This window comes from Syngnathoides biaculeatus, chromosome 18, assembly GCF_019802595.1.
Source record: "Syngnathoides biaculeatus isolate LvHL_M chromosome 18, ASM1980259v1, whole genome shotgun sequence".
NCBI lineage: Eukaryota > Metazoa > Chordata > Actinopteri > Syngnathiformes > Syngnathidae > Syngnathoides > Syngnathoides biaculeatus.
The window spans coordinates 4,497,909-4,522,544 of NC_084657.1; the positions used below are offsets into that span (position 1 = coordinate 4,497,909).

Sequence of the window (24,636 nt, forward strand, 5' to 3'; positions counted from 1 at the left end):
TTTGTTGTCACGTTCCTCTCCATTTTTCACATCTTTTTCCCTCCCATTGTTTCTCGTTGTTGTCAGTCACATTCCCATGTACACCCAATTCTCTCCTTACCCTCCCGTCTTTAATCGACCAGTCTGGCACATCCCAGTTCTCATTGTACACGCTGAGCCGCCGGCCCTATGTTGTTTTTATACAGCAGCAAGTGGAGGCATGTGGCGCCTCTTTTGAACTTCTTGACAAAACAGACGGAGGTTATTCACGGTGCCTTTATGAGATTAAGTGAAAAATTCCTTTAAAAAACGACAGACACACCTTCACACTTGACGGCCATATCGTCTTTGCTTTCTTTCTTTTTGTCTTTTTTTTGTCTTGTTCGCACCGAAAGTTTTGGGGCAAGCCCTCAGTGCTGCTATACGCAGACAGTTCAGTGTTACCTCAATGTCCCTCCCTAAGGAGGGAAGCAAGTGTCCAAACCACCAAACGGACAATTCAGGCAAAGTTAGTTTCTCCTTTTCAGTGTAAAGCTGTTGAAGTGTGACTCAGATATGTCAGTGCCAAGTGCGCCACCCCACCGCCTCAAACTTTCACCGAGGGGTTGACAAAAAGATGTGGAGTGCAGACCGTAGGCCCACAAGCATGTGGATTGTTGGAAGTCAAATTAGTACGGCTTTGATACGCCCACAAATCAAGGGTTCCTCTTTACGGTGCAACTAAAGCTTCACCAAGTCCTTTGGAGATTCTATGATCATACTTTGAAAGCGTGTCCACCATCATACGATATGATCGTGTGCGTGAATTTATTTTCCTGCAAACTTTGCCACTCCGGCTGTATGTTAAACAGATTCATATCCATGTAATTTTACATCTACAACAGTAACGTAATGCTTCTAAAATGTTGGATCAGTAATGCTCCCCAGCCTCTAAATGACGGTAAAATCTGCATTGTTTTTGACAAACAACTGCCATGTTTTCCACTCGCAACAACCACCGCTACAATTCTGTACTCTTTGACTCTGGACTTTTGAATTCCCTTCAGAGTTGGAGAAGATTGAAGTAATTCATTTTACATCCCTCACCACAGAAATCGTCATGTTTCCAAACTCCATGACCTATATTTTGCATAAAGAGATCAATAGTAAGTAGTTGGGTTTCAAACAGCTGTTTTGTTTTTATTTGACTCTGGTTGTCCACGATTATTGAACTTTGCTATAATTGTATCTCACCAGATTGACACCAGATTCACTGAAGAATGCAAAAGAGTTCATTCAAACCCTGACAACTTAATTAGTGGAACCTGATTTCTCTGTCGAAGCGCCTACTTTTATGGCACGCAATAAATCAACCAGCGTATGCTCAGTGACACGCATTGTGGTCGTCTCTAACCTTGGATCTCTGGAACTTATGAACAAATACACAATTCATGTTATTGCAGTTGCGCACTGGGCTGGCAGGCACGGTTGACTATAAAGCGCATCTTCAAAGCTTTGTTTTTCTCATGCTGTGTGTTTATAGACAGCGTGTGTGACTGCGTTCGGTGTGTGTGTTTGATCTGCAGAAAGACACGGCTTACTGCTTAGCCTATTCCAAGAATGAATTCCTGGAAGCTTACAAGAGCTGTTGAATAAGATGCAGTCAGTGCTCAGGGCAGGAATGACAGGCGGGGAGTCAAAGGGAGGTAGCTCAACACTGTTGGAGGGGTGGCAAGCTCTCACTTACGGGCCTGATTAAACAACAGGATGCTTTGTGAAAACAAGGACATTATCTGTGTCTTGAATGGCCAGGAAATTCTCTGTAATTGGCTTCCCAGATTTGCGGGGACGCCGCCTGTCAGTTGAAGTCAAAATTGTGTTGGCCGGCCCCGAAAATGAAAGAAGTTATTATGGACTTCCTGTCTGTCCACCGCTCATAAAAGAAAAGAAAGTTGTATTCCTACTTAATAGCTTGCGCAAGTGCATGACATATAATAGAGATTCCTCTGAGAGATCAGACGGTTTGTTATGGGAGAATGACGAAGCAGAAGAATTTAAAAAAAAAAAAAAAAAAAAGCAACCAAAGGTGGGAGTTTGGTGTGTTCTTAATCCCTGGATGATCAAAGCATCGGCCTGACAAGTAACCCAGGTGGTTTACTAAATTATACATATTACAGTCAAATACCACTATAATTAAAGTATATCCAGTAGTTTGCAGCCTTGAAAAATTCTAGACATATTTCAGGTTTGTACAGCTTTTTGAAATTACAGAAGACCCTTTGAACTCAAATGCGATTTGTTCCAGAAGGGCTCTTCAACTTTTTGATTTGTTCAAATTTTGAATAAACTTATGGCCCCGTCACACCATGACGTTCTGGCCAGCGTCCTATAGCGTTTGAGGAAACGGTGGTAGTCGCCCATGGTCGCCGGGGTAGCTCCAGAGTTTCGTTGTTTCCACGCCAGTTGAACGTCAGTGATCGCTGGGAATCAGCGGAGAATGCCGGTCCGGAAAAAAAGTTTGGAACATGCACAAAAGTTATCACCGACAACATTTAATTTTAAACGCTGCAGAACGTTCAAGAAGATCCGTGGAACGTTTTACTAAGGTTCGCCGAGTGTTCCACACGTTTGCCTATCGTTAGTCAGTCGTAACTCGAGCTTTACTTGGTTGTTACTTAATCGTTTGCTTTGCAGTGAACGACTCACTGGCGACCTGTCAACGCCCACTGAACAATCCCCTAGCGCACACAGCGCGTAACCAAAGTGAAACGAACGTCGTTTGGTGTCCATTGAGCGTCGTTCGCGCGTTTCCCGAACTTCCATGCATATGGGTATAGAAACCGATGCTTTGTAAAAGCAAGGTCCATTTAATATTAAGATACAGTAGAGAGCACCTACTATGGAAGATCCAGAAAGCAGCAGTTCGTTTTCGCGGAAAAACTCCACCAGACTATCCTCGACATCCCGGTCCAGGATCCTGCAATCCTTTCTCTGCTTCTTTTGTCTCTTTGTCGGACCGTCCTCACTGGGGTTTGCAAGGTGTTTAGGGTCCCCAAGGGGGTGTCACATGGTGCGTGACTTTGCGGACTTGCTCTTCCTCCTGCAGTTGTTTTTCCTCCAAACACATTGCTGGTGATGAAAGAGGCTTAGCTTTCTTACTAGCAGCGCTAGTTGCTGCAGTCCGCGCCCTAACTTTTTTTCTTCTCGGCGGCATGATGCTCACTGTTCTAACTCACGACAACAACTTAAGTGACTAAGAACTTTCCAACGTTTTAGTGCCGGTTCCACTGTAAAAATTACACGCCAGCAAAACGCTTTTCTGTCGTTATTCACCCATTGGTCACACACTCAACACAGTCGTCTTACGTTGACAAATCGCTCGTCGTGCCCCAATGACGCGTTTGCACACGCTAATGGTTTTTAGGGGTATCTTATTTGGTCGGTGTTACATGCTTTCCGTGCGTTAGACACACTTTTTGTACGTTAGACACACGTTAAGTCATGCGTTAGACACACGTTAATCACACACACATCCGCATTTGAGAACGCTGAAAAATAGAACGAAATGTTCAGAGGACATTGACCACAACGTCATGGTGTGACGGAGCCTTTAAAGACCATAAATATAGTGAGAGAGGCCGACTTTAGTGCCCCTAAGTGAGCACATTTTATTGATATTTTACTTACCCATAGAGGCTCACAAAGTGCTTCACAGAGATTAAATACAGACATACAGGTTGACACACATTTTTGATTTCACGGATAAGTAAAAAACTGAAATATGTCAAATCAAAAGAAATACAAATCTAAACAAATCCAAAGTATAGTCTTCTTGGAATTTCTGTTGAAAAAAAGGTTTAATTTTCAGAACATTCTTGGTGTTTTTTAGATACTGAACATTCAACATACAGTAGCCCCAACATTCAAAGTCCCTACACTCAGTTGTAGACTCTGTGCTTTCCTCTTCTTCTGGAGACAAATCCGCTTTCCTCCTCTTCTTTGTCTTCGACCCACAGTAGCTGATTTTCCACCAACTCCCTGAAGGTTAACGGTGCCGGGGGCGGGCATTGTCAACCCGGGCCACGACCGATCCAGTATGGGATTCTTTAGATGAATGCTTATATTTGTTTGGTAAAGTTTTAAGACGGATTCCCTCCCTGATGCAACCAAAAGCATTCGTCCGGGTTTGGGACCGGCCTACAGATTACACTGGCTTGTGGCCCCGTAGAGCTTCATTTACCCCCACAGGGCTGCATAACAGGGCCATTTTTAAAAATTGGAACCCATACAATGTGTGTGTATTTGAGTCGTGCATCTCAGGCCCATCAGCACGTATTACTGGCATCAACATCAGTCCCATTCACGCCGCACGCTGCCAGCACCTTCAGCCTTAGGGATGTGTTTAGCAAGTGATTCCGTATCACATATCAGGTCGCATTTGGCTCTCTCCTCTCACCTTTTGCTGTGTATTTCAAGTCCGTGTCACACAGCACCCGGCAGTCTACAAACGAGAGAAGGCAAATGACGAGCACGGAGCGAGAGGTTTGGTTCAAACATCGTTTCACCACATTTTGAGGTCCTTTTTTTTCCCCAAGATTGCCTGTCGCAGAATCATGTGTTCATGAATGAGAAGTAGAAGTAGGAGGAGTGCGTGATTCAGACCCAGCCCCTCGGGCGTAATACTTTACCAGAGAGTGCATCTCCTCACCTGCCCCAACATGCCGCCCGGCCCCTCCTTCTCACGTTCGAATCCCCTCAACCGATCTACCCTTTCCAGTGGCCCCACATCAAAGTATGTAACGGATACCCAGAAGCGCCACACCTTTCCCTCCTTCATCCAATTCAACTGCCATTCAGTCAGTCAGTCAATCGCTTGCACACAACACACACACATCGTAAGTTGTTGTGCAGTTACACTTATCTTGTCACACTTGACTTAATTCTGAAGATCCTACCCACTCCTTAAAAAAAACATCCAAATTACTGGATTAACATTACCAGTATTTTCTTTTATTTTCTTGTACAAGGGGCCCGAAAAAAGTAATTACACCAATTTTGGTTGGCCTAAAATTATTGGGGTTTTTTTTTCTGAAATGTTCACAGTTTGTAGTTGAAATACTTGCTTGAAAGTTTATTCAAAAACGTTTTGTTTAAGTCTGTCCTCTTTCTTCCTGTCAGCTTTTTCGGGAGTGATGTCATTGTTGGACCCCATCAGAAGTACAACTGTGACTGAGTTTCTTGATTTGGAAGGGGAATCACCAGTAAATATTTTCATGAGGTCAACAAAATGTGTATGCGGCTCACGTTATGTCATCAGTGATGACACGTGATGGGGACATTTCAAAAATGGCTGACAGGAAGTGGATAGGCTTAAACAACAATAACAACAGTTATTTATTTATACATTTTAGAAAATACTGCAAACCTATTTTCACAAAACAAGTGTTTATACTAAAAAAAATGGCAAATTTCTGAAAAAAAAAACCATTTTATGACTGCTGTTTTTACTTCATATTGTACTTGTGAATTTTTCACGTTTGGAGATGTCGTTTGGTCAATTAATTTGATTTGTGTTGCTAGCCAATTTTTGTTAACAAAAAAGGTGCTTTTGGGGGCTGGGAACTCATTTATGACATTTCTTTTCATTCAAAACGTTTTTTGATATCCAAGTAAAGTGGGGTACAAGCTTGGTCACCGAATGGATTAAACTCAATTAAGTCAATGTACCGCTGTATTTATTTTAGTCGAAAAGTCAAACAATATAATTACTGGATCATATGACAAATACTATCCTCTAAACTATGTATGATGTCATGAGAAAACTCATAAACATGACTTGGAATTTTTGACAGTGCCCATTTAAGATTGGTTGACATGGGTGAAATCTACACTTCCATCAGCACATACAAGAAAATGATAATGCCTCCAATTCAGTGATTAGCGAACAGAAAATTTCTAATTTTACTACTGCTTTTGTGTCCAAAAGGTTTTATAAGGATAAGAAGTATTTTTAATAGGCAGAACGTCATCCTATAGGGAGCAATTGTTCATGTAATAAAACTGCTTAAGTGTGCCCATGACGGGACCAGATTGTTATTTTAATGGTGGAAATAACGTGGAACGGATGCCAGCAGTGGGGAGTTGTTGAAGTGAAGCATACCATCGCGTGTGATGCTTTGAGACGTCTTTGAACGCATTCTTCTGACTTATATACTCAATTAAAAAATAGTTTATTGTACATTGTTGACAAGTGTAGCCCCCAACTGTGACTTACACGAATACCACGTTTGTTCACAAATCATTAAACTGGAAAGGCACAACGTAAACAAAAGCCTGACAGTGAGGGTCAGCGACCTAGACCTAACTTTTTAATGAGTCCCTCAATGTGAGCCTAGTCATCATGTTCTGATGAACAATATGAGTTTTTTTTTTTTTTTCAACTTGGTCATTTGTTCGTGCTCATGTCACTAATATAAAAGTTACTTGCAGTCCTTGTACAACTTTGTTGTGGTGACAATTTATAAATAAAATACAGTGAAACCTCCATAATCTGCATCTGGGTGCTGGTCAACTAGTCGTGCATACATTCAAATGAAGCGGAGCTCTATTAAGGGTCAAATGTAAAATCAATGTATCACACTAGCCCCTTTTGCTTTCTTTTTATCTACTGGTAGTTTTGTTCCTTGCTTGGTGCGCATCTAATGGGCAGGTGTGAACATACTAAATTTAGGCGTTGATCAGATTAACTGGTGAACTAATAAGGTTCCAAACCCGAGCTGGGGCCTCGATCCGGCATGCTGTATGAGCGTGTACATTTTTACCCTGGATGTCTATGTAGCGTGCTTCTTCCTTTGTATTATGTGAACCATCATGCAGCTAACATGACACACCAGCATGTTAATAATAATTTTCAACCATGCTTGCATATCATGATGTTGACGTAACTACATGTGGCATCCAAACAGATCAGAGTGTTGTTCTAACAGACGCGGCTTTGGTTTCACGTTTGCAGTCAGCACCCGCATAGACGTCTGACAGCAGCACATCTTCTTTTCACCACGCTAACGAGGATCACGCGCTTGAGTCGTGCTTTTAAACTGGAGTCTGTCTATTTGCTTGTCTTTTGTAGCCCGCATAACGGTTCAGATGATTGTTAAAATCAACAAAGCCCTCCACCTCATTCGCTTATCACTGACTTGTCCATACTGCGAGCTTCTTCTTGTTTACATTCTTGTGATCGATCAAAGAAGAGAGCAACTTCAAATGGTTTGTGGCGACGCCTTTAGTACGTTCGGAATTTTTACTGTGCGACCACAAATCGAACGAGGGTGACACAGACGTCCCATACCCATCAAGTGATTTTGAGAAAGCAAACTCCTGTACAGGTGTGAACGCCTCGGGTCATCAGAGCATTACTTTTCTCTTTACTCCCTTCAACATTGCTCATTGGTACCAAGATGACACAATATGGTGCCAAAGTAGTACTTTTATTGCCTGTACCTGTATGTCAGTGCTGGACCATGAATCTCAGCCATTCCACCTAGCTTTCGTTCAAGTCATCAAACAAGGGGCATTAGTGTCGGGCTTTTTCATAAGTACCGTACAAGTGAGCACAAAAAAAAAAACGGACGATGAGTGAGTTCAGTGATGACGACCCACGAAGATGCACGGGGCTCACTGTTTAGATCAAGTATAGTTACACAGAATTTTTTTTTTCTCTTCTCATGTTGCTCGTCTTTTTATCCCCATGTTGGTGTGGTTTTCTTTTGGTGCGTCGCAAAAAAAAAAAAAAAAATTAAAACAGCCTGTGTCTCGTAAGGAGCTCTGACATCTCAAGTGAAGTCATGCAGGCAGGCGGTTTGGAGTTTTGTGTGACATTACACTTTACCCACTTTAGGGGGAGCCCGAGAGCCGGTGGTGCAGGGGGAATCCTTTTATGTTAAATTGCAGAAGTCCTTATGGCTCAAATTCTTTACATTAAAGTAGATGCTCTGTCAAACACAATGTCCGCATCATAAATGCAGACTGCACCTGTTTTCAATGCCATTTAACCCCGCTATCATCACCACACGCCCACACCCCTGTCTGCTCCTCATTTAGCCGAGCGGCGTATCCCTGGGCCACAGTAATGCTTCCCGTGTGCCGAGCCACTCCAGAGAAATGACAGGGCAGGGAGAGTCGGCTTCGGGCCTGTAGGCCCATGTCTGCACTCTGTCATTAGATACTTTAATGCAACAGCAGCACCACAGCATGCACGCCTCACTCTTCCACTCGCCTCGCGGCCTTTCTCCCCCCCCCTTTTTTTTTTTTTCCCCGGACCTCTTTCACTCTCACTCTGTCGCGCCACACATGGGATTCCACTGTGTAATTTGCCGTGCGCTGAATGATGTGGATACTCACACTGAGAAAGGAGACCTCCCCGGTCCCCACAAGAACCGTTACGCTTGATTGGTTAGATGGATAACAAGCCTGGTTTCATTTTTCTTTTTTTAAATGTCTTACTTGACGTGGAAAATCTTACCTCTAAAAATGGCAAGTATCTAATATTTATAGAAAATAAATCTGAATAAAATTGCTGCTGCTTCTTCATACAAGTACACATGCAGACTGGCACATTACAATTAGGCCATAATGTTTGACAGTCATATTTTGACTGACGACAACTTCCTGGGTCGTCTTATGTGAGAAGAGCGGACAGCTGCAGAGGGCAGCAGGAACATGTACATGCAGTATAAGTACAAGGTCGTCAAACGTACAGCAGCAGTCTTGCGTTAACTCACTTATCTCAGCGTACATCTGCCTGTCATTTACAGCGATACAATATGAAGCACAGAACAGAACAATGGAGACCTCAGACTGTGGAGCAACTGAAATTGTACATAGGAAAGAATTCCGCCTGCAAAGCATCAACAATTAGTGTTCTGGGTTTACACACACTTATTGTGTTTCAAAAGTGTGGGGGTGGGGGGGGGGGATTTGAAACTATTGAATTTAAATATTTTGCCTTTCTACTGTATTAAATTGAATATCGGGTCCAAAGGAATCACTAATTCTATGTTTTTATTTATGGTTTAAACAATGTGCCACAATGACTACATAAATTAAAAAGGCCTGTCATAGAATTGGAACAGTTTACTTGTGTCAGGAAAAACAAGAATTAAATAAATAACTAGAATAATATACCGTGAGTCACATTGTATGCTTTTCCAGTGTGTGTTTTTGAAGCACCGAAGGAGAGGGCCAATCACTACTGGTTCAATGTAGTATTTACACAATCGCAACTGCGATGACTGCAAACGGCCAGAGAGTGATGCTCATGCTGATTCCTGGTTGCGTTGTTTGTGTGCTTCATGCTTGTGAATCGGTTTCTGTCCAAAGTCAACTGGAGGCAGCGCGGAAAATCTCATTTGTTGAGCAACACAAAATCCTCGCTGACCTCCAATTTACTGGAAATAAACAGCATTAGCTAGAAACGAGTACATAGTGTATTCGGGTATAGGTGGTAACCAACAACTTGTGTTTAACATTTTGCTGTCAACTGTTCATTAAAATCCAAATTGTAGGTGGCTGATCCGTATAGTACAGTACTCGATTCATCCATCCATTTTCTGTACTGCTTATCCTTACAGGGGTCACATCTTAGCTGGAGTCTGACCCAGTTAACTTTGGGTAAGAGGCAGGGTATTTCATATTTATATTTAATACACTCCTGCACATCATATTAAAAGATGTACAGGTTCAGATTCGCCAGTATGACTGAATTGCCATTTTCGCTTCCTTTTTACCTGTCGAGTTTATGTATAACTTTTCTTGTCCTCTTTTCCCACAGAGGTTGAATATGACCCCATCTAATAGTGTAATCAGATCCCTAAAAAAAAACTTCCGGCTGCCTCACACAGCAGAGACATATGGGAGTGTGTTTGTGACCTCTGTCTGATCCCGAGAGTCAGTAAGGCCACAGGCATGTGTTATGATTTGCCCTCAAACTGGCCACTTAGCTCTCAACTGGAGCTATTTGAAACATTTTAGTGTGTGCATATTGGACGACAAAATAGAAAATCCAAGTTTGGGTGAGAGATTTTGAACCCTGGCTTGTCCCTGCATAGTTAAAGCTGCATTTTGGATTTATCTTCCAGGTCCAAGGAACCGTGAGCAATGGAATCAACTCCAGATTGGATGTCCTTATCCAATTTTTTAAATATATAGTTCCGATTACAGATATCTGATGTTGTTGTACTTACGCTGATAGAACATAAAGTATGGTGATTAATTGATTTTCGGCTGGCCTGATCACATTTTATATTGTCAGCATATGCTGGTGCAACCAACATCAACACAATACCATCCAATGTTCAATCGTTAATTTTTGAAATCTCCAAGTAATTACGCAGGCATTCATTACATCCATATAATACCAATATTATCACATTTATTTCTTATTCTACAATTGCGATATTAATCATAGTTTGACAGGTGCCGACGCACACCGTGGGCGCGTCAAGCATCAGATGTTTAGGAGTGCTGCAATTCATTTTAGGGGTCTTTGGGCTAGAAGCGCTGATGCCAGTCAGTAAGCTATTCTGTAGCACTTTGGCTTTAATATTGTTTGAGCTAGAAAAATAAAATATCAGCTAACTCCTACCAAACAACATAATCAGTGACCTACAATTAAGTGCAGCAAAAATGAGAACTAGTAATCCAAATAGTGTGTTATTGGTAGAGCTCTCTGAGCCCATTTGGGGAGAAGGGTGAGGTAGAGAGTGGAGCAAAATATTTTTGAGGCAATGGGGGGGGCTCTACAATGTATTCTAGGAGGAAAACAATGAGGTTTAGTTCCCTTTTCGCGATGGGCACTACAAACTTATTATACACCATATAATTGTGTTCACCTTCAATTTACAAGTGTTTTTGTTGTTTTTTTATGTTTGTTTGTTTGCTTTTGCTAATGCATCGGGGTGTGTGTAAATACCCTCCACTCGCAATGGTCCAGCCGATATCAGATTTTCATCAACATTTAGAAGAAGCTTAGTTCCAATTTTGCTTATTTTTTTCTGCAATGTATTCTGACATGACGTATATCTGAATTGTACCACTTGAAAATTTGAATTCTGTAACATGAACCATGATGTGTCCAAAAATGTCTTGCTTCTGTTTTTCTCTTCTTTTTTTTCCACTTCTGACATGGCCACAACTTTTCCTGCTCTGATGGAAAAAGAAAATATCCGTCGTAAAAGCTTTAAAAATTAAAAATCTGTCAGTGTGAATGTTTCCGCGTCCAATTCATTGTTTTCATTTTGTAATATCTCTAAACTGGCGGCACAGTGGATTGGCTGGAAAGCGTTGGCCTCACAGTTTTAAGGTCCCGGATTCAATCCTGAACACGCTTGCGTGGAGTTTGCATGTTATCCCCGTGCCTGCGTGGGTTTCCTCCAGGCACTCCGGTTTCCTCCCACATCCTCAAAACTGCAGCATTAATTGGAGAGGTATGATTGCTGTTTGTCTCGATGTGCCCTGCGATTGGCTGGCAACCAGTTCAGGTTGTACCCTGCCCTACTGCCCGTTGACAACTGGGATAGGCTCCAGCACTCCCCACGACCCTCGTGAGGATAAGCGGTGAAGAAAATGGATGGATGGATATCTCTAAACTTTTTTTACGTGTGCTTAGAGGACATGCGCGAAAAACGGGTTTCATTTATGACTTTGCATGTTCACAAAGGACGCTTCTGTTCCTTGCTCGTCATGTATTAACTTTCCCTTTTTGAAGTGTTAAAAAATGTTCGGAGTTCACCGCTGTCACTCAACAAACTAGGTTTTCCATTAACTTGTTAAATGGATCAAGTGAGTGATGCTTTTACCTGAGCATGACTTCCCTGCGAATGTGTGTGCCCCACTGGTTCGCTCGCATCCCCTCATTAAGCGTAAGGCAGATGCCTGGCGCTTGACGGCATGTGATGAAACACTGACGAAAAGGTGGCGTTTTGTTTTCATGCTCTCCTCTGGGGACGCCTGTAAAAGCGTTTGTGAGCTATTGTAAAGCGGGGCGATCGTTCAAACATTGTTGAAAAAGACGCCCTCACACAGAGATGGCCTCTCAGGTCCATACACCTTTCGCTGGCCTTTTTCTCTGTTCCAATGCCTTCATCCCAAATAAGGAAAGAATATGGAAATTTGCACTCACATTGCGTCATTACAGTGATCAATATTATACTTGTATGCAAATCCAGAGGTTTATTGCTCTATTTGTGCGGCGCGCCCCACCGTCTGCTCCGCTACGCTCTCTTTGCTTTCTTAGCAATGCTTTCAGCTGCAGCAGGCAGCTGCTTTGCGATAGAAGCCTCGCACTTGAGAGCCAGACAGAGGAATGAGTAAACAAAAGCAACCGCTTGGGAAAAACTGACAGGAATCTAACAACAAAAAACAAAATCAAAAGTTTCTGATGTTCAAAACTTGAATTACCTGCTAATGCACTTGTGTAGGATTACTGTTGACCAGTTGACATTTGACTACATTTCCTCAGTTTCTATGGAGAAAATGTAAATTAGAATTTGATTTTTCTGTGTGAGACATAGCAGCTATGTTGTTCCTCTGGAGGCATCAAACAAGTCAGTTCAGGGGCGTCGAACAGACACTGGCTGGGAATGCAATGTGAAAGGGGCTATTGGGAAATACAGAATCTGTGAATATAGCTTATTTTTAAAACTTCAAATAATCTGTACCATTACAATAGTGATACCTGTATACAGGGTTCCCGTTACGCCTTCGCTGCCTCGCCATTGGCAATTGAAACAAGATGTGGCGGAGCAAATTTTGCCCACGTTCGCCACACTGGCAGATCAAAATTGGCTGTGTCAAAACCTAAAGTGAGGTGTGTGAACAGTGTTCGTGGAACGTGAACGTGAATTCACTTGTAATATAGTTTTACCATTTTAAACGCTTTTGCAATCACATTTTGGTAGTGAAAAATATCACTCATGTCACCTGTCCACATTATCTCTCGCCTTGATTGACGCTGACACCAGTGCTAACCCTACTCATAATAGCATCATTAAACGGTGTTCGAAATTTGCAAAACATGACGTTGAATCAATATGTCAGTATTGTATTCCACTGTGATGTGTTTCTTTTGACAATTCAATAGTAAAATAAAGATGAGTCCTACATGTCAATTCATCATGACTGTTCTGCCTGGCATCCAGTAAAGACGTAACTCTTGGCTATAGCCAATATTGTCCTTATGCTTTCGAATAATGTGTGTGTGCATGCGTGTGTCTGTGTGTAAAATATGTATATATATATATATATATATATATATATATATATATATATAGTCATCATGATCATTTATAACCGTCAACCAGTCCTATTTTTTTTTAACAAAGTGTTAACAAACATGAATAAGCAGCGAATAAATATTTTGTAAACTCTTGGTGAGGGTAATGACTTGGAGCAGTTTATGAAAGTCTTAACAAAGTGTGAACAATCAAATGAACCCTCTCCGTGACTTCTTTTCCCCCACTCGGGGATATTCCTCACACTCTCCACCGTTATGGGAAAGTTTTGGGCCATGCAGCCAGTTGGTACTGTGGCCATGAGATTCCCAGGCAACACGTTTTGGAGCTGGGGGGGCTGAAACGTCTTGTGAGAACAGAATAACATTGTGTCACTGCCACCTAGTGACGATTTAGTGCTGTCAGTATATTTACACTTAGGGGCCTCTGCAAGAGTGATGCTTTGAGGTGCCGAGCAATATAATAATAATAATAATAGTGATAGTGATACTTCCTGAAAAAAGTACAGATTAATTAAAATGTATGAGTATCATTCATTCAAAGTATTTGTACCTCCCGCTACTGGTTGTGTAACTCTTGTCTTACGTTTTCTCTTGCAGGCCCTCATGGCACTGAAAAAGGGAGCTCAGGCAGTTATTTTTGATGTCAGCGATGATGTCAACGCGGCTGCTGAGGTGAGTGTGAAGGGGCCGGGGCCGGTACTTATTTTAAAACAAAGATGAGACTTTGTTGGCGGTATTTCTGCATCTTTCTTCTTTGCACAACACTCATAAAGCTGAGGGAAAGTGACTCCCTTCCCCGCCCGGTCGTGCTGGTGGATGCCGAGGATGCCGAGGAGTTGATGGCTTTGGTCAACAAGAACGAGGAGGCTAATGTTCGTATTGAGATATTGGTGGAGCAGCCCAGATGGGTAAGAACACACGCACACACACCATCACAGTTGCAGGAGTTTTCATCTGTTCTCTGGAAAAGGGCTCTGGGGGAGTGGGAGGGGGGGGGGGTCTCTTTGAGGGGAAGCAGAGCAGAGAATTACTTTTGAACTGCAAAGTGATTTTTATCATATGATTCAAAAATCCTCTTGAAGCTCAGGGCTGAATTGGCTTTTCGTGTCTGACTTTATTAATGTCTGAAAACATGTCGTTGCGAACTTTTAAGAGGGGCAGAAGATGTATCCCTCCGTCCATTTTCTGAGGTGCTTATCCTCACAAGGGTTACAGGAGTTCTGGAACCTTTCCCAGCTGTCATCGGGCAGGAGGCGAGGTGCACCCTGAACTGGTTGCCAGCCAATCACAGGGCACATGGAGACAGACAACAGTCGTGCTCCCAATCACACCTCAGCGCAATTTAGAGTCTCCAATGAATACATGTTTTGGGGATGTGGGAGGAAACCGGAGTACCCAGAGAAAACCCACACAGGCACAGGGAGAACATGCAAACACCCCACAGGTGGGGCCGGGATTCGAACCCCGGTCCTCAGAACTTTGAGCCCCAACGATTTAACCAGTTTCCCCGCTGTTCCGCCGTCCAAAAGTAATGAGCCTAATTTAATTTAACGTCCTAGAAATAAAAAAAAATTTCAGAAATGTTTCTTTTTGACTGCCCCTCAGAAGGTTCCAAACACTCGCATGGACATCAAATGGTGACTGTAACACTTTTCTTGTTTACTTGTTTTATTGCATGAAGCATTCAATATTCTAATCAATATTTGCTCCATTTTCAGCCACATTACGACGTGGGCATCCTGCTCACCATTGTCCTGGCCGTCCTGACCATCATCCTCATCTTTGCTTTCCGCTATAAGTGCAAGGCCAATAGAACTTGGGTAAGTGAAACCTGCAAGTGTTAGTCATGTAGAACTTGGATCCTCAGCATCAACATCAAAGATATTGACTCAATGTTCAAATGAATGCTTTCTATGAGCCTTCCATCTTGTACCCCCGATCTTGCAGGACTCTGTACATCAGCAGACCATGCGAGCTATTAATCGACTCGAGACCAAAACCTACATCTCTCAGGGGTGCGCAGGCTCACAGCGCTCCCGTGGAGCCTGGGGGTCAGCGAGCAGCTCCAACTCCACCCCGGTGTGTGCTATTTGCCTGGAGGAGTTCCAGGATGGTCAGGTAAGAGGACTCTAGCGTTGCGGCACATGTATTTCAAGTTGTGTGGTTTTGATTCACTTTGATTTATTTTTCGTATCCAAGCATCTAAGGATCATCTCCTGCGCTCATGAGTTTCATAAAGACTGTGTGGATCCCTGGCTGTTGCAACACCGCACCTGCCCTCTATGCATGCACAACATCATGGGTGAGGATAAGCCCAGTGGCGTCATTATGCCTATTCTGGGGGGCGGGGCTTCAGCTTCAATGAAGTGTAGCAACCACACTATATTGTTTTGGTGCACGTGCTTGAACGGATGGAAAAATTATAGATCTGCACCATTCTCAAAGTTGTTCTATAAATTGTTCTATTTTCTTTACAACTATCGTCAAGTTATGTCTGCATTTCAGAATATGAATTGTCTTTAAGTTGGCATCAGTTTATTATGAATTGAAGAAACGAGAGAAAGAATACCGATTTTAGTGTCATTGTAACTGCGATTGTAATCCACAGGGGCAGAGAGGCATGCCCAGAGGAACAGACTACAGTCTAGTCCAGAACAACGGTTCCTCCACCCTCGGCCTTTCAGCAGCCCACGAAACCACCTGTTCCCCCAGCATGACGTACCTTTTTCTATGAGGCCACAATATCCTCGTGGACCTTCAGGCTCCTATCCGTCTGTTGGTCAATACAATATGTCATCTCCCATGGACAACCAAATGCTACATTTGCTCACCAGCAGGGCCCTGGGCACCCCTTGTGGGTACCACCATCCAGCAGAGGGTCCCAGAAGGCCGCACAGGACCGGCGCTAACTGCAGGACTTCTTCTCACCACTACACCCCCCGGGGGTCCTGTCACAACTATCGTTCAACTTGCCCAGCTCAGCGCAGCGCCTCCAACTCCAGAGTGCACCACATCGCCTCAGGCACCTCGCAGACCCGCGGAGCAGTAGCCCATGGGCGACTGGACGAGGGCAGCTGCTCCGGGGGCAGCTACCACACGGACCGCAGCGGATATTTGGCCGACGGGCCAGCGAGCGACTCCAGCTCTGGGCCGTGTCACGGCTCGTCCAGCGACTCGGTTTTGAACTGTACCGATGTGTCCCTGCAGGGAGTTTACGGCAGCTGGTCCACTTTCCGCAGCTCACTGAGTAGCGACTACGACCCGTTTGTATATTACGGGCCGGGCTCTGTGGAGGTGGAAGCCCAGGCACGGCCTAGGTCTCTGGACTCTGTGGTGAACAAAGTGGGCTGCCCTGAGGAACAACCTCAAACTGTGTTTAGCCACATCCACTACCACCGCCATAGACACCACCACTATGAGGACGGCGAGCGCAGCCAAGTCCCGAGCAGAGGTTCAGACGAGGAGCAAGGGGCCGCTGCGGCAGCAGCCCCTCCTCCGCGGGGCTTGGGGAAAGACTCACCTGTTGCCCCGCCTAAGCCCAGTCACTGTCAGTGCCAAAAACCAGACTGTACACATTTGCTCAGTTCTGGGACAGAGGGTCGGGATCAGGACCCGAGCACGTCTTCAGGGCCCTCTCTCCTGGTGTCCTCCATCCCCTTACATCTACAAACCCACTGCTGCCACCAGGGAAACACTCCCGCAGCTCTCGGACGGGGCTGTGTGCGAAACCCCCCCACTGTTCGCTTCCACCAGAGCTTGGACCTTCAGGAGGATCGGAGCGTCCGCATCCATTTTGGCCAAGGCTCAGGATTCTGCTGCTCTCCCCCTGAACTGCACCCCGCCCTCCTTCCAGTACCTCTAATTCTGGACTCGGGACCTATAGACGATTGGCCCTGCTGTGCCGGAGCCCATGTTGTGTGGCAAAAGCGGGTGCAGGAGGCCCACTCTGAGCCTCAACTTCTGGGGACCAGGACCTCTGTTGAGAAACCTCCTTGCAGGTCCCACCACAGCTTCGCCGCAGACCGCAACACAGAATTTTGTTTATACTGCCAAAAAATATACCACAATCAGGGTGGGTGTCGTCATTCCTTTAACGCGTTTTAACATGACCGATTATGTGCTGAACTTTCTTAGGGTTCATAGAATAGAATATATTATTCTTGTTGGCATCTTATCACAGTTACATATTATTTAAAGTTGAATGTAAACTGCATGGTTTGACTGACACAATTTTGAAATTCTGCTCTAAAATTCAAGCCTAAAAAAAAAAAAAGAATTGGAATCAGATATCTTCAGATTATGTAATATCTGCGATTAAATAATGTCAACATGTGTTACAATAGATGTCAATTACTAAATAATTGCCACCTCCATTTGGTTATCAAGAATGCGAGACCAACTAAACATTATGTAACATTTAATATTTGTATTATATATGTATCATCTGTTTACGCCCGTGTTCTCACTGCCTTGTGTTGACGCTTTTGGAGTTATTTACGTGCCATTTGGTTTCCTCACATGAAAGTGTCTCATGCTCCCGTAGTATCAACACAGTCATAGCCGATATATGCAAATTTAATTGTACACGGAAGTAAAGAAGAGTTCGGTAATATCATCGTCGAAAACTGATATACGCCACTAGGCACTTGGATCTGTAGTTTGAATCCAGCCTTATTGTTAGAATTGTAATAAGTCAGATTATGGAACATCTTAAGTCTTTGAGGCCGAACAATTTAAAATCGAGCAGGGTGGACCTCAATTCAGCGATCTTAATAGTTTACGGTTGGTTGCGATTTTGCTTTCTGCTCCAAGAGAAGAGCCAGCATCAACAGGGAATGTTTCACATTCATGACCTTTTTATACGTGTTGTTGTTGACAATTAAAAATGTCATGCATGTGCCAGGTGAATCTTTTTCACATGACGCCATCATCAGTCATCGTTTCAGACTTTTATGGTTTTTACCTCCTTGTATGAACTGTGATTAGACTTTTGAGTTTTTACTGTACAGTCTACATACTTGAGATTTTTTGGGGGCAGAGTCATTGTTTCCTACTACAGTGTGTGGGTAAATGAAGCTTTTATTTTGTATGTGTGTGTCTGCAGGATCTGAAGAGGAGTCCGGTGTGTGAGAACTTGTTTCCCCGAATTATGACGCTGCTACACAGGAGCCACAATAGTCGATCCTCTTAGTTGCTCGTGGTCTCTCGGCTGTCGCCACGTACAGTCATACCGCTTGCTTAGTCCCTCCCAACTTCCCTGAGGATTCACATCATGATCCCTTTTTTAATAATATTGTTTTGTTTGGAATGATTGATGGCAAGATTCTAGGCTAAATCCCTTTCAATGGCGATCAGGAGTGGGAACACAAAAGCATTTCAAGGTTGTGATTTGCCCTGCCCGTTCGGAAGCAAAGCAATTTTGTTCTGGCTGTTGACCCCTCATGAAGTTAGGCTCAATGTGTGCGTGCCTGCCCGCTTTCCAAAAAACTAGATTTGCTCACCGCAGTACCTTCGTTCACTTACGTGATCTGCCATCTTCCTCTCTGCTGAGTCGAACCTCAGCTGACAAAACTTCTCTCTAAGCCTACCTCAACTCAGATTTTGTCTTGCCTCACTCACAGGGGTTTTTTTTTTTTTTTTTCAAGGTACTGCTGTAGTTCTTTATTTTTTCTTGGTTTTTATGGTATCCGAGTAGCTCTCACAACCTAAAAAGATATCATGTTGCTCGTCTGACAGAGGGAAAGGTTGATTTGGGTGAAAGTGGTTGCTGAGCCTTCCGGGGGCCTTGTTTTCAATACAGTACTTCAATAATGGCAGCTCCATTCAGCATTTTTGTGCGTCTCTCTTTTTTTTTTTTTTGTACAATATTCTTTTATTTTTCAAAATGACTGAATTGTGTTGCCACCAAGCTAAGCGACTTTCTGGTTGGGACATTGCTTTAGAGGGATGATGCCCTTTGTCAATCTTTTCTGCTCAGCTCATTATTTTCGTAATCTTCTCCAGTAACCGAAGCCCTTAAAAATTCTTCTGCATTACATCCGTAGAAAAGACCCGTTACCGTTTTAATAAGCATCACACACGTGGAATAAAGCCACAAGAAGCAGACTTTAGCATCTATCCTTGATTGGTGCCTTAGCGCCAAAGTGCCACATGTGGTTCACCGTGACATCATCTCGAGAGGGGAGGGTCCCGAAGAACGACTCAGGGATTGCCCAACACTGGAAACTAATTCAAAAAAGTTTGGGCCACACTGAAAAAAGTCCTACCTCGGTTTACGACCAGTTCTGTTCCAACAGCAGTGACGTAAGTCAAATATGTGCACAAGTCGTAGTCTATCAGTAATATAAGACAATGCAACTGTTAAGTTATCCATCCATTCATTCATTATCCAAGCCCCTTATCTTCACAAGGTTCACAGGAAAGCTGGAGCCTATCCCAGGTAGCTTCAGGCGAAAGGCAGACTACACCCTGTACTGATCGCCCCTCAGTCACAGGGCAGATATCGATCCCACGCTGCCCACACCAAAGGCAGGCATGTGTTCCACTACACCATCAGTGCCCCTCTGTTAAGTTATATTACGGTAAATATTCGTATGAAAAACACTAGGCCATAAATACAAAAACAATGAAATGGAGAAACAAGTACAGCAGTCACTGAAGGCTCTGTCTTTAGCTCCAACACAACTTATTGTTAAGCAGCATATGTTACATAACTTCAGAATATCATATATTGGGCTCATCGTAAACTGAGGAACGCTGCATGCTGGGTAAAAAAATCTTAAGTGGTCAGACAATTACAAGAAGGAAATTGGGATAGCGTGTCAAAATATTTTGAGTAAAATTACCACATAGATGAACTTGTACTGTTTCAAGCATAAACTACAAGTATTTCAAGAAAAAAAATTGTGGAGTATAATATGAGGGGGGAAATGATTTTTGTGAGAATAGAGTTTCAATTTTACCAGGAAAAAAAATACCATCATGATAAGTATTACAAGAAGAACTAAAGTAGTAATGGGTAGAGATTTAAAAAAATTTATTTATACTGTACATGGGGCAAAAGTAGCATTGTGACATTTTTCTCAAGACATAACGGCTTTTCTTTCTAAATGCAACTTTATTTTAAAAAAATATTTTGCCCTTTTTTTTCTCTCAATATTTTTGACTTTATTCCGGAGTATTGAAACTGAAATTGAATATATTGCTTTCCAGTGTGGCCCAGAATACTCCCTAGTAGACATTCACCATAATACGTTGAAATTCTTTTGAACGGACATCCAATTGAAATTGTTCTGCATGGCTATCGCGTGCAACTTCAATTTTTTTTTTTTTTCAATATGATTTGATCCGTCCCCCTTTAATCACCCAAAACATAACTTTTTGCACACACAGCTGAGCGACACCATTTTGGGGTTTACCATTTTACTACATGCGAGTCTAGTAGTAGTTCTTGTCCCTACTTGCCTCGATTCACTTAATAAATGGCAGTCCAACTGCAGATACACTTCAGTGCCAATAGCCGTTAACGCTCCTGGCATTGCAATGGAACTTGTAGCACTTACTAGAACCTCATACTGTATGTGCCTCGTGTATTCACAAGCCTCGTTGCAGACAACCAAAATCTTGAAAACAGTGCCTTCATAGAATGTCCCCCCCCCCCTTTTTTTTTTTTTTTGCAACCCCGTCCTTAAAATTAAATTACTTTGAACTGTTGAAATGAACAGTAATCATTTTGGAGTCCAAAAGGACAATCATGCAAAAAATACCCAGAATATGTCCAAACTCTCCCCCCAGCAAAATAATGGAGACGTCCTTGCCTCTTATCGTCTGTGGCGGCATTCTCTGCCAGGGATGTGACTGAATCAAAAAGCAGCACTTCGGGTGAAGTGCTTGTATGCAGAAGCTAGAAAAACAAAACTACTACAAGAAGTCAAGAAGTATTTGAAATAAGCCCAAAAAGGCAAAGCACACAAATAAGAGCATTTTGCGTATCAGCAATGTTTTGCAGAGCGCCAAGGGATCTGATGTTTGAGATACTTATGTACAAAAAGAGTACAAATATATATATACACAGTGGGTATGGAAAGTTTTCAGACCCCCACCCCCTTAAATTTTTCACTTTGTTGTACTACATCCATTTGTTAAACTCATTTAAGAGGTTTTTTTTAATCTGCACGCAGTAGCCCATATTGACTGAATAGATAAACTGACTTGTCGAATGTTTTGCCGTAAAAAAAGAAAAGTTGAAATATCACACAGCCATAAATATTCAGACTCTTAACTGTGACACTCATATATTTAACTCATGTGGTGTGCATTTCTTCTGATCGTCCTCGAGATGGTTCTGGTAAGACTTGATTAGATTACAGAAGACCTTACAGCTGACAGTTCATGTCAGAGCAAATGAGAATCATGAGTTCAAAGGAACTGCCTGAAGAGCTCAGGTAAATACTTGTGGAAAGGCTGCCGATCTGGAGAATGGATTTGGCTTCAGAACAACTTCATGAGTGCTCTTGCCAGAACTCTGACTTAAACCCAACTGAGTATCTCTGGAGAGACCTGAAAATGGCTGTTCACCATAGAACCTGACAGAACTGGAGTGGATCTTCAAGGAGGAATGCAAAAGGATCCTCAAATCCAGCTGTGAAAAAGTCATTGCATCATTCCCAAAATGTCTCATGGCTGTATCAGCTCAAAAGGGTGGGTTCTACTAAATACTGAGCTTAAAGTCTCAATACTTATGGCTGTGTGATATTTCAGTTTTTCTTTTTTTAAGAGATCTGCAAACATTTCTACAATCATGTTTTTTCCCTGTCAATATGGGCTACTGTGTGTACATTAATGTAGAAAAAAAAATATTTTAGCAAATAGTAGCAATTAAAAAACAGTGAGAAATTTAAGGGGGTCTGAACACTTTCCGTACACACTGTATATGTAACAGAACATTTCAATATGGTGACATGTCACAAATATATTTATTTACTAATATATTTATCCATTTTGTCCAAGTTTGAATGGGTGCTTTCTGTATGGGCCATTTTTTTTCCTTCTTTCTGTATGGAAACTAACCAGCGCCATCACAAATGTATCAACCTGTCTTCATTCCAATTATATGCAAATAAATTATTTTGAACTAAAACTTATGGCTATCCTTTCTTACCTCATTACACTAATGTGCCAAAGCGTTACCCAGCTATTGTTGTACATTTTAAATGTAATAACACTTTATTTTACTAACATTAGACCATGGACAACCTGCAGAATGGACCTGTTTGAGACAGGATGTGACATTTGACATATCGAGTTTATTATTTACCGACTAAATCACTCCTCCACAAGTTAAATTTTTACAATGGAGCCCTTCACTTAATGCTTTTTGACCCTCCCAGGCAGTCATTTTCAGGGAACTGCCAAGCTTAAATGAACTCTCCACACAAATTGTTCTCTACAGTTGATTTCAGTTTCATTCAACTCAACTTCAACTTATCAACTCACAAATTGATATTGTAGTTCAAATAATATGTACTATTCTGCATTTGTAGGCCTATACGTCTCATAGTTCAAAGGCAATGTTAGACAATCAAAACAATAATAAATACATTTCTGCCACATTCTGTAAACATTCATAATAATGGAAGACTAAAATACTAATGTGCATTAAGTGGGAATGTACATTTTCTTAAGGCACATTACACATTGAGAAGATTAAAAAAAAATCCCTCTACTTGAGTACTTTTTCTTTTTACTTATACTCTCTACCATACATTTGAAAATGGGTACAGTACCTGCATTTTTATTCCCTCTTAAAATCAAATCCAAATCCCCCTCTGAGGATGACGAATCAATGTTTTAAGAAGAAAAAGAAAGAAGATGCAAACAGAGAGTGATAATGTCAACTGCAGTAGAAACTGAGGGCTTCTGGAACTCACGACACGTGGTATCGTTAAACAGCCTTCCATTTTTACAAGCCATCAAGTTCAAATATTATAGTGCGATGGAATGTTTTTCTTTTTGCAATTCAATAGCAAAATAAAGATGTCTTTTTCTTCCCAGTTCATCCTAATATTTAGGCCTAGACTCCAGCAAAGAATTATTTGATGGTCATACTATGGAGTCATTTAAGTCTTGTGTTTAGTAAATGATGGTCAAGATAAAAAAAAAAATAAATGAAAATAAAAAAGCCTGACAAATGGAAAACTAAATTGCAACTGCAGGGTTTGTTTGAAAGAAAAACTTCTGCTGTGATCCTACAGTCATCATGATACTTTATAACTGGCTAAAAAGTCTTATTTACTTTAATTATCTTTTTCTACACAAAGTGTGAATAACCAGCGAATCAATATTTTGTCAACTCTTTGTGAGGGTAATGACTTGGAGCAGTTTATGAAAGTCTTAACAAAGTGTGAACAATCAAATGAACCCTGTTTGTGGCTTCTTTCCCCCCACTCTGGGAAATTTTTCACACTCTCCAATGTTACGGGAAGGTTTTTGGCCTTGCGGCCAGTTGGTACGGTGGCCATGAGATTCCCAGGCAACGTGGGTTTTTTTTTTAGAAGGGGGTTTGAAACGTCTTGTGAGAACAAAAAGTGGCATGTGAAATAAAGTACGGATTGATGAAAAATGCGTCCATTAAAGTATTTGTACCTCCCACCACTGGTTGTGTAACTCTCGTCTTGAGTTTTCTCTTGCAGGCCCTTATGTCTCAGGGCGCTCAGGCAGTTATTTTTTATGTCAGCGATGATGTCAACGCGGCTGCTGAGGTGTGTGTGAAGGCGCCGGGGCCGGTACTTATTTTAAAACAAAGATGAGACTTTGTTGGCGGTATATCGGCATCTTTCTTCTTTGCACAACACTCATACAGCTGAGGGAAACAGACTCCCTTCCCTGCCCGGTTGTGCTGGTGGACGCTGAGGAGTTGATGGGTTTGGTCAACAAAAACATGGAGGCTAATGTTCATATTGAGATATTGGTGGAGGAGCCTAGATGGGAAAGCACGCATGCACACGCACCATCACAGCTGCAGGAGTTTTCATCTGTTTCCTTGGAAGATGGGAGTGTGGGGGGGGGGTCTCTTTGACGGCGAAGGAGAGCAGAGAGAATTGACCCCTCCGTAGAAATTGCGCAATCTGCGTCACTGACCAATCAGAGGCCAGAGATCTGCATAAACCACGACCCTTTTTTGGACCTGCAGTTTCCTCAGACAACGTTGGATGGTCCAGTATAGCTTTTGTCGCGTATTTGGGTTCTTTAACAATAGATATGGTTAAGAGGTGTAGTCACGGACTTTGATGACAGTAACGACAGGTATCCTGAAAGGCTAGTAGTTGGTGGAGTTCAATTCGTACCCTTTCCAAAACCGAAGACCCAGTACGAAAAATGTCTTCGAT

General features: G+C 42.5%; 1 protein-coding gene across 7 annotated transcripts in view; it reads left to right on the forward strand.

Annotated features, from left to right (window-relative positions):
* Nucleotides 1-22,388, forward strand: part of LOC133491507 (E3 ubiquitin-protein ligase RNF43) — a 95,047-nt gene extending 72,659 nt beyond the window's left edge. For all 7 annotated transcript variants that reach the window (XM_061802739.1, XM_061802742.1, XM_061802740.1 and 4 more), the window contains 7 exons: nt 13,847-13,921; nt 14,023-14,157; nt 14,968-15,069; nt 15,197-15,367; nt 15,449-15,551; nt 15,858-17,321; nt 18,354-22,388. In XM_061802739.1, coding sequence (XP_061658723.1) covers nt 13,847-13,921; nt 14,023-14,157; nt 14,968-15,069; nt 15,197-15,367; nt 15,449-15,551; nt 15,858-17,321; nt 18,354-18,379 — 2,076 coding nt within the window. In that variant the 3' untranslated portion in view covers nt 18,380-22,388. The remainder of the gene's footprint in view (nt 1-13,846; nt 13,922-14,022; nt 14,158-14,967; nt 15,070-15,196; nt 15,368-15,448; nt 15,552-15,857; nt 17,322-18,353) is intronic.
* The last annotated feature ends 2,248 nt before the right edge of the window (nt 22,389-24,636 follow it).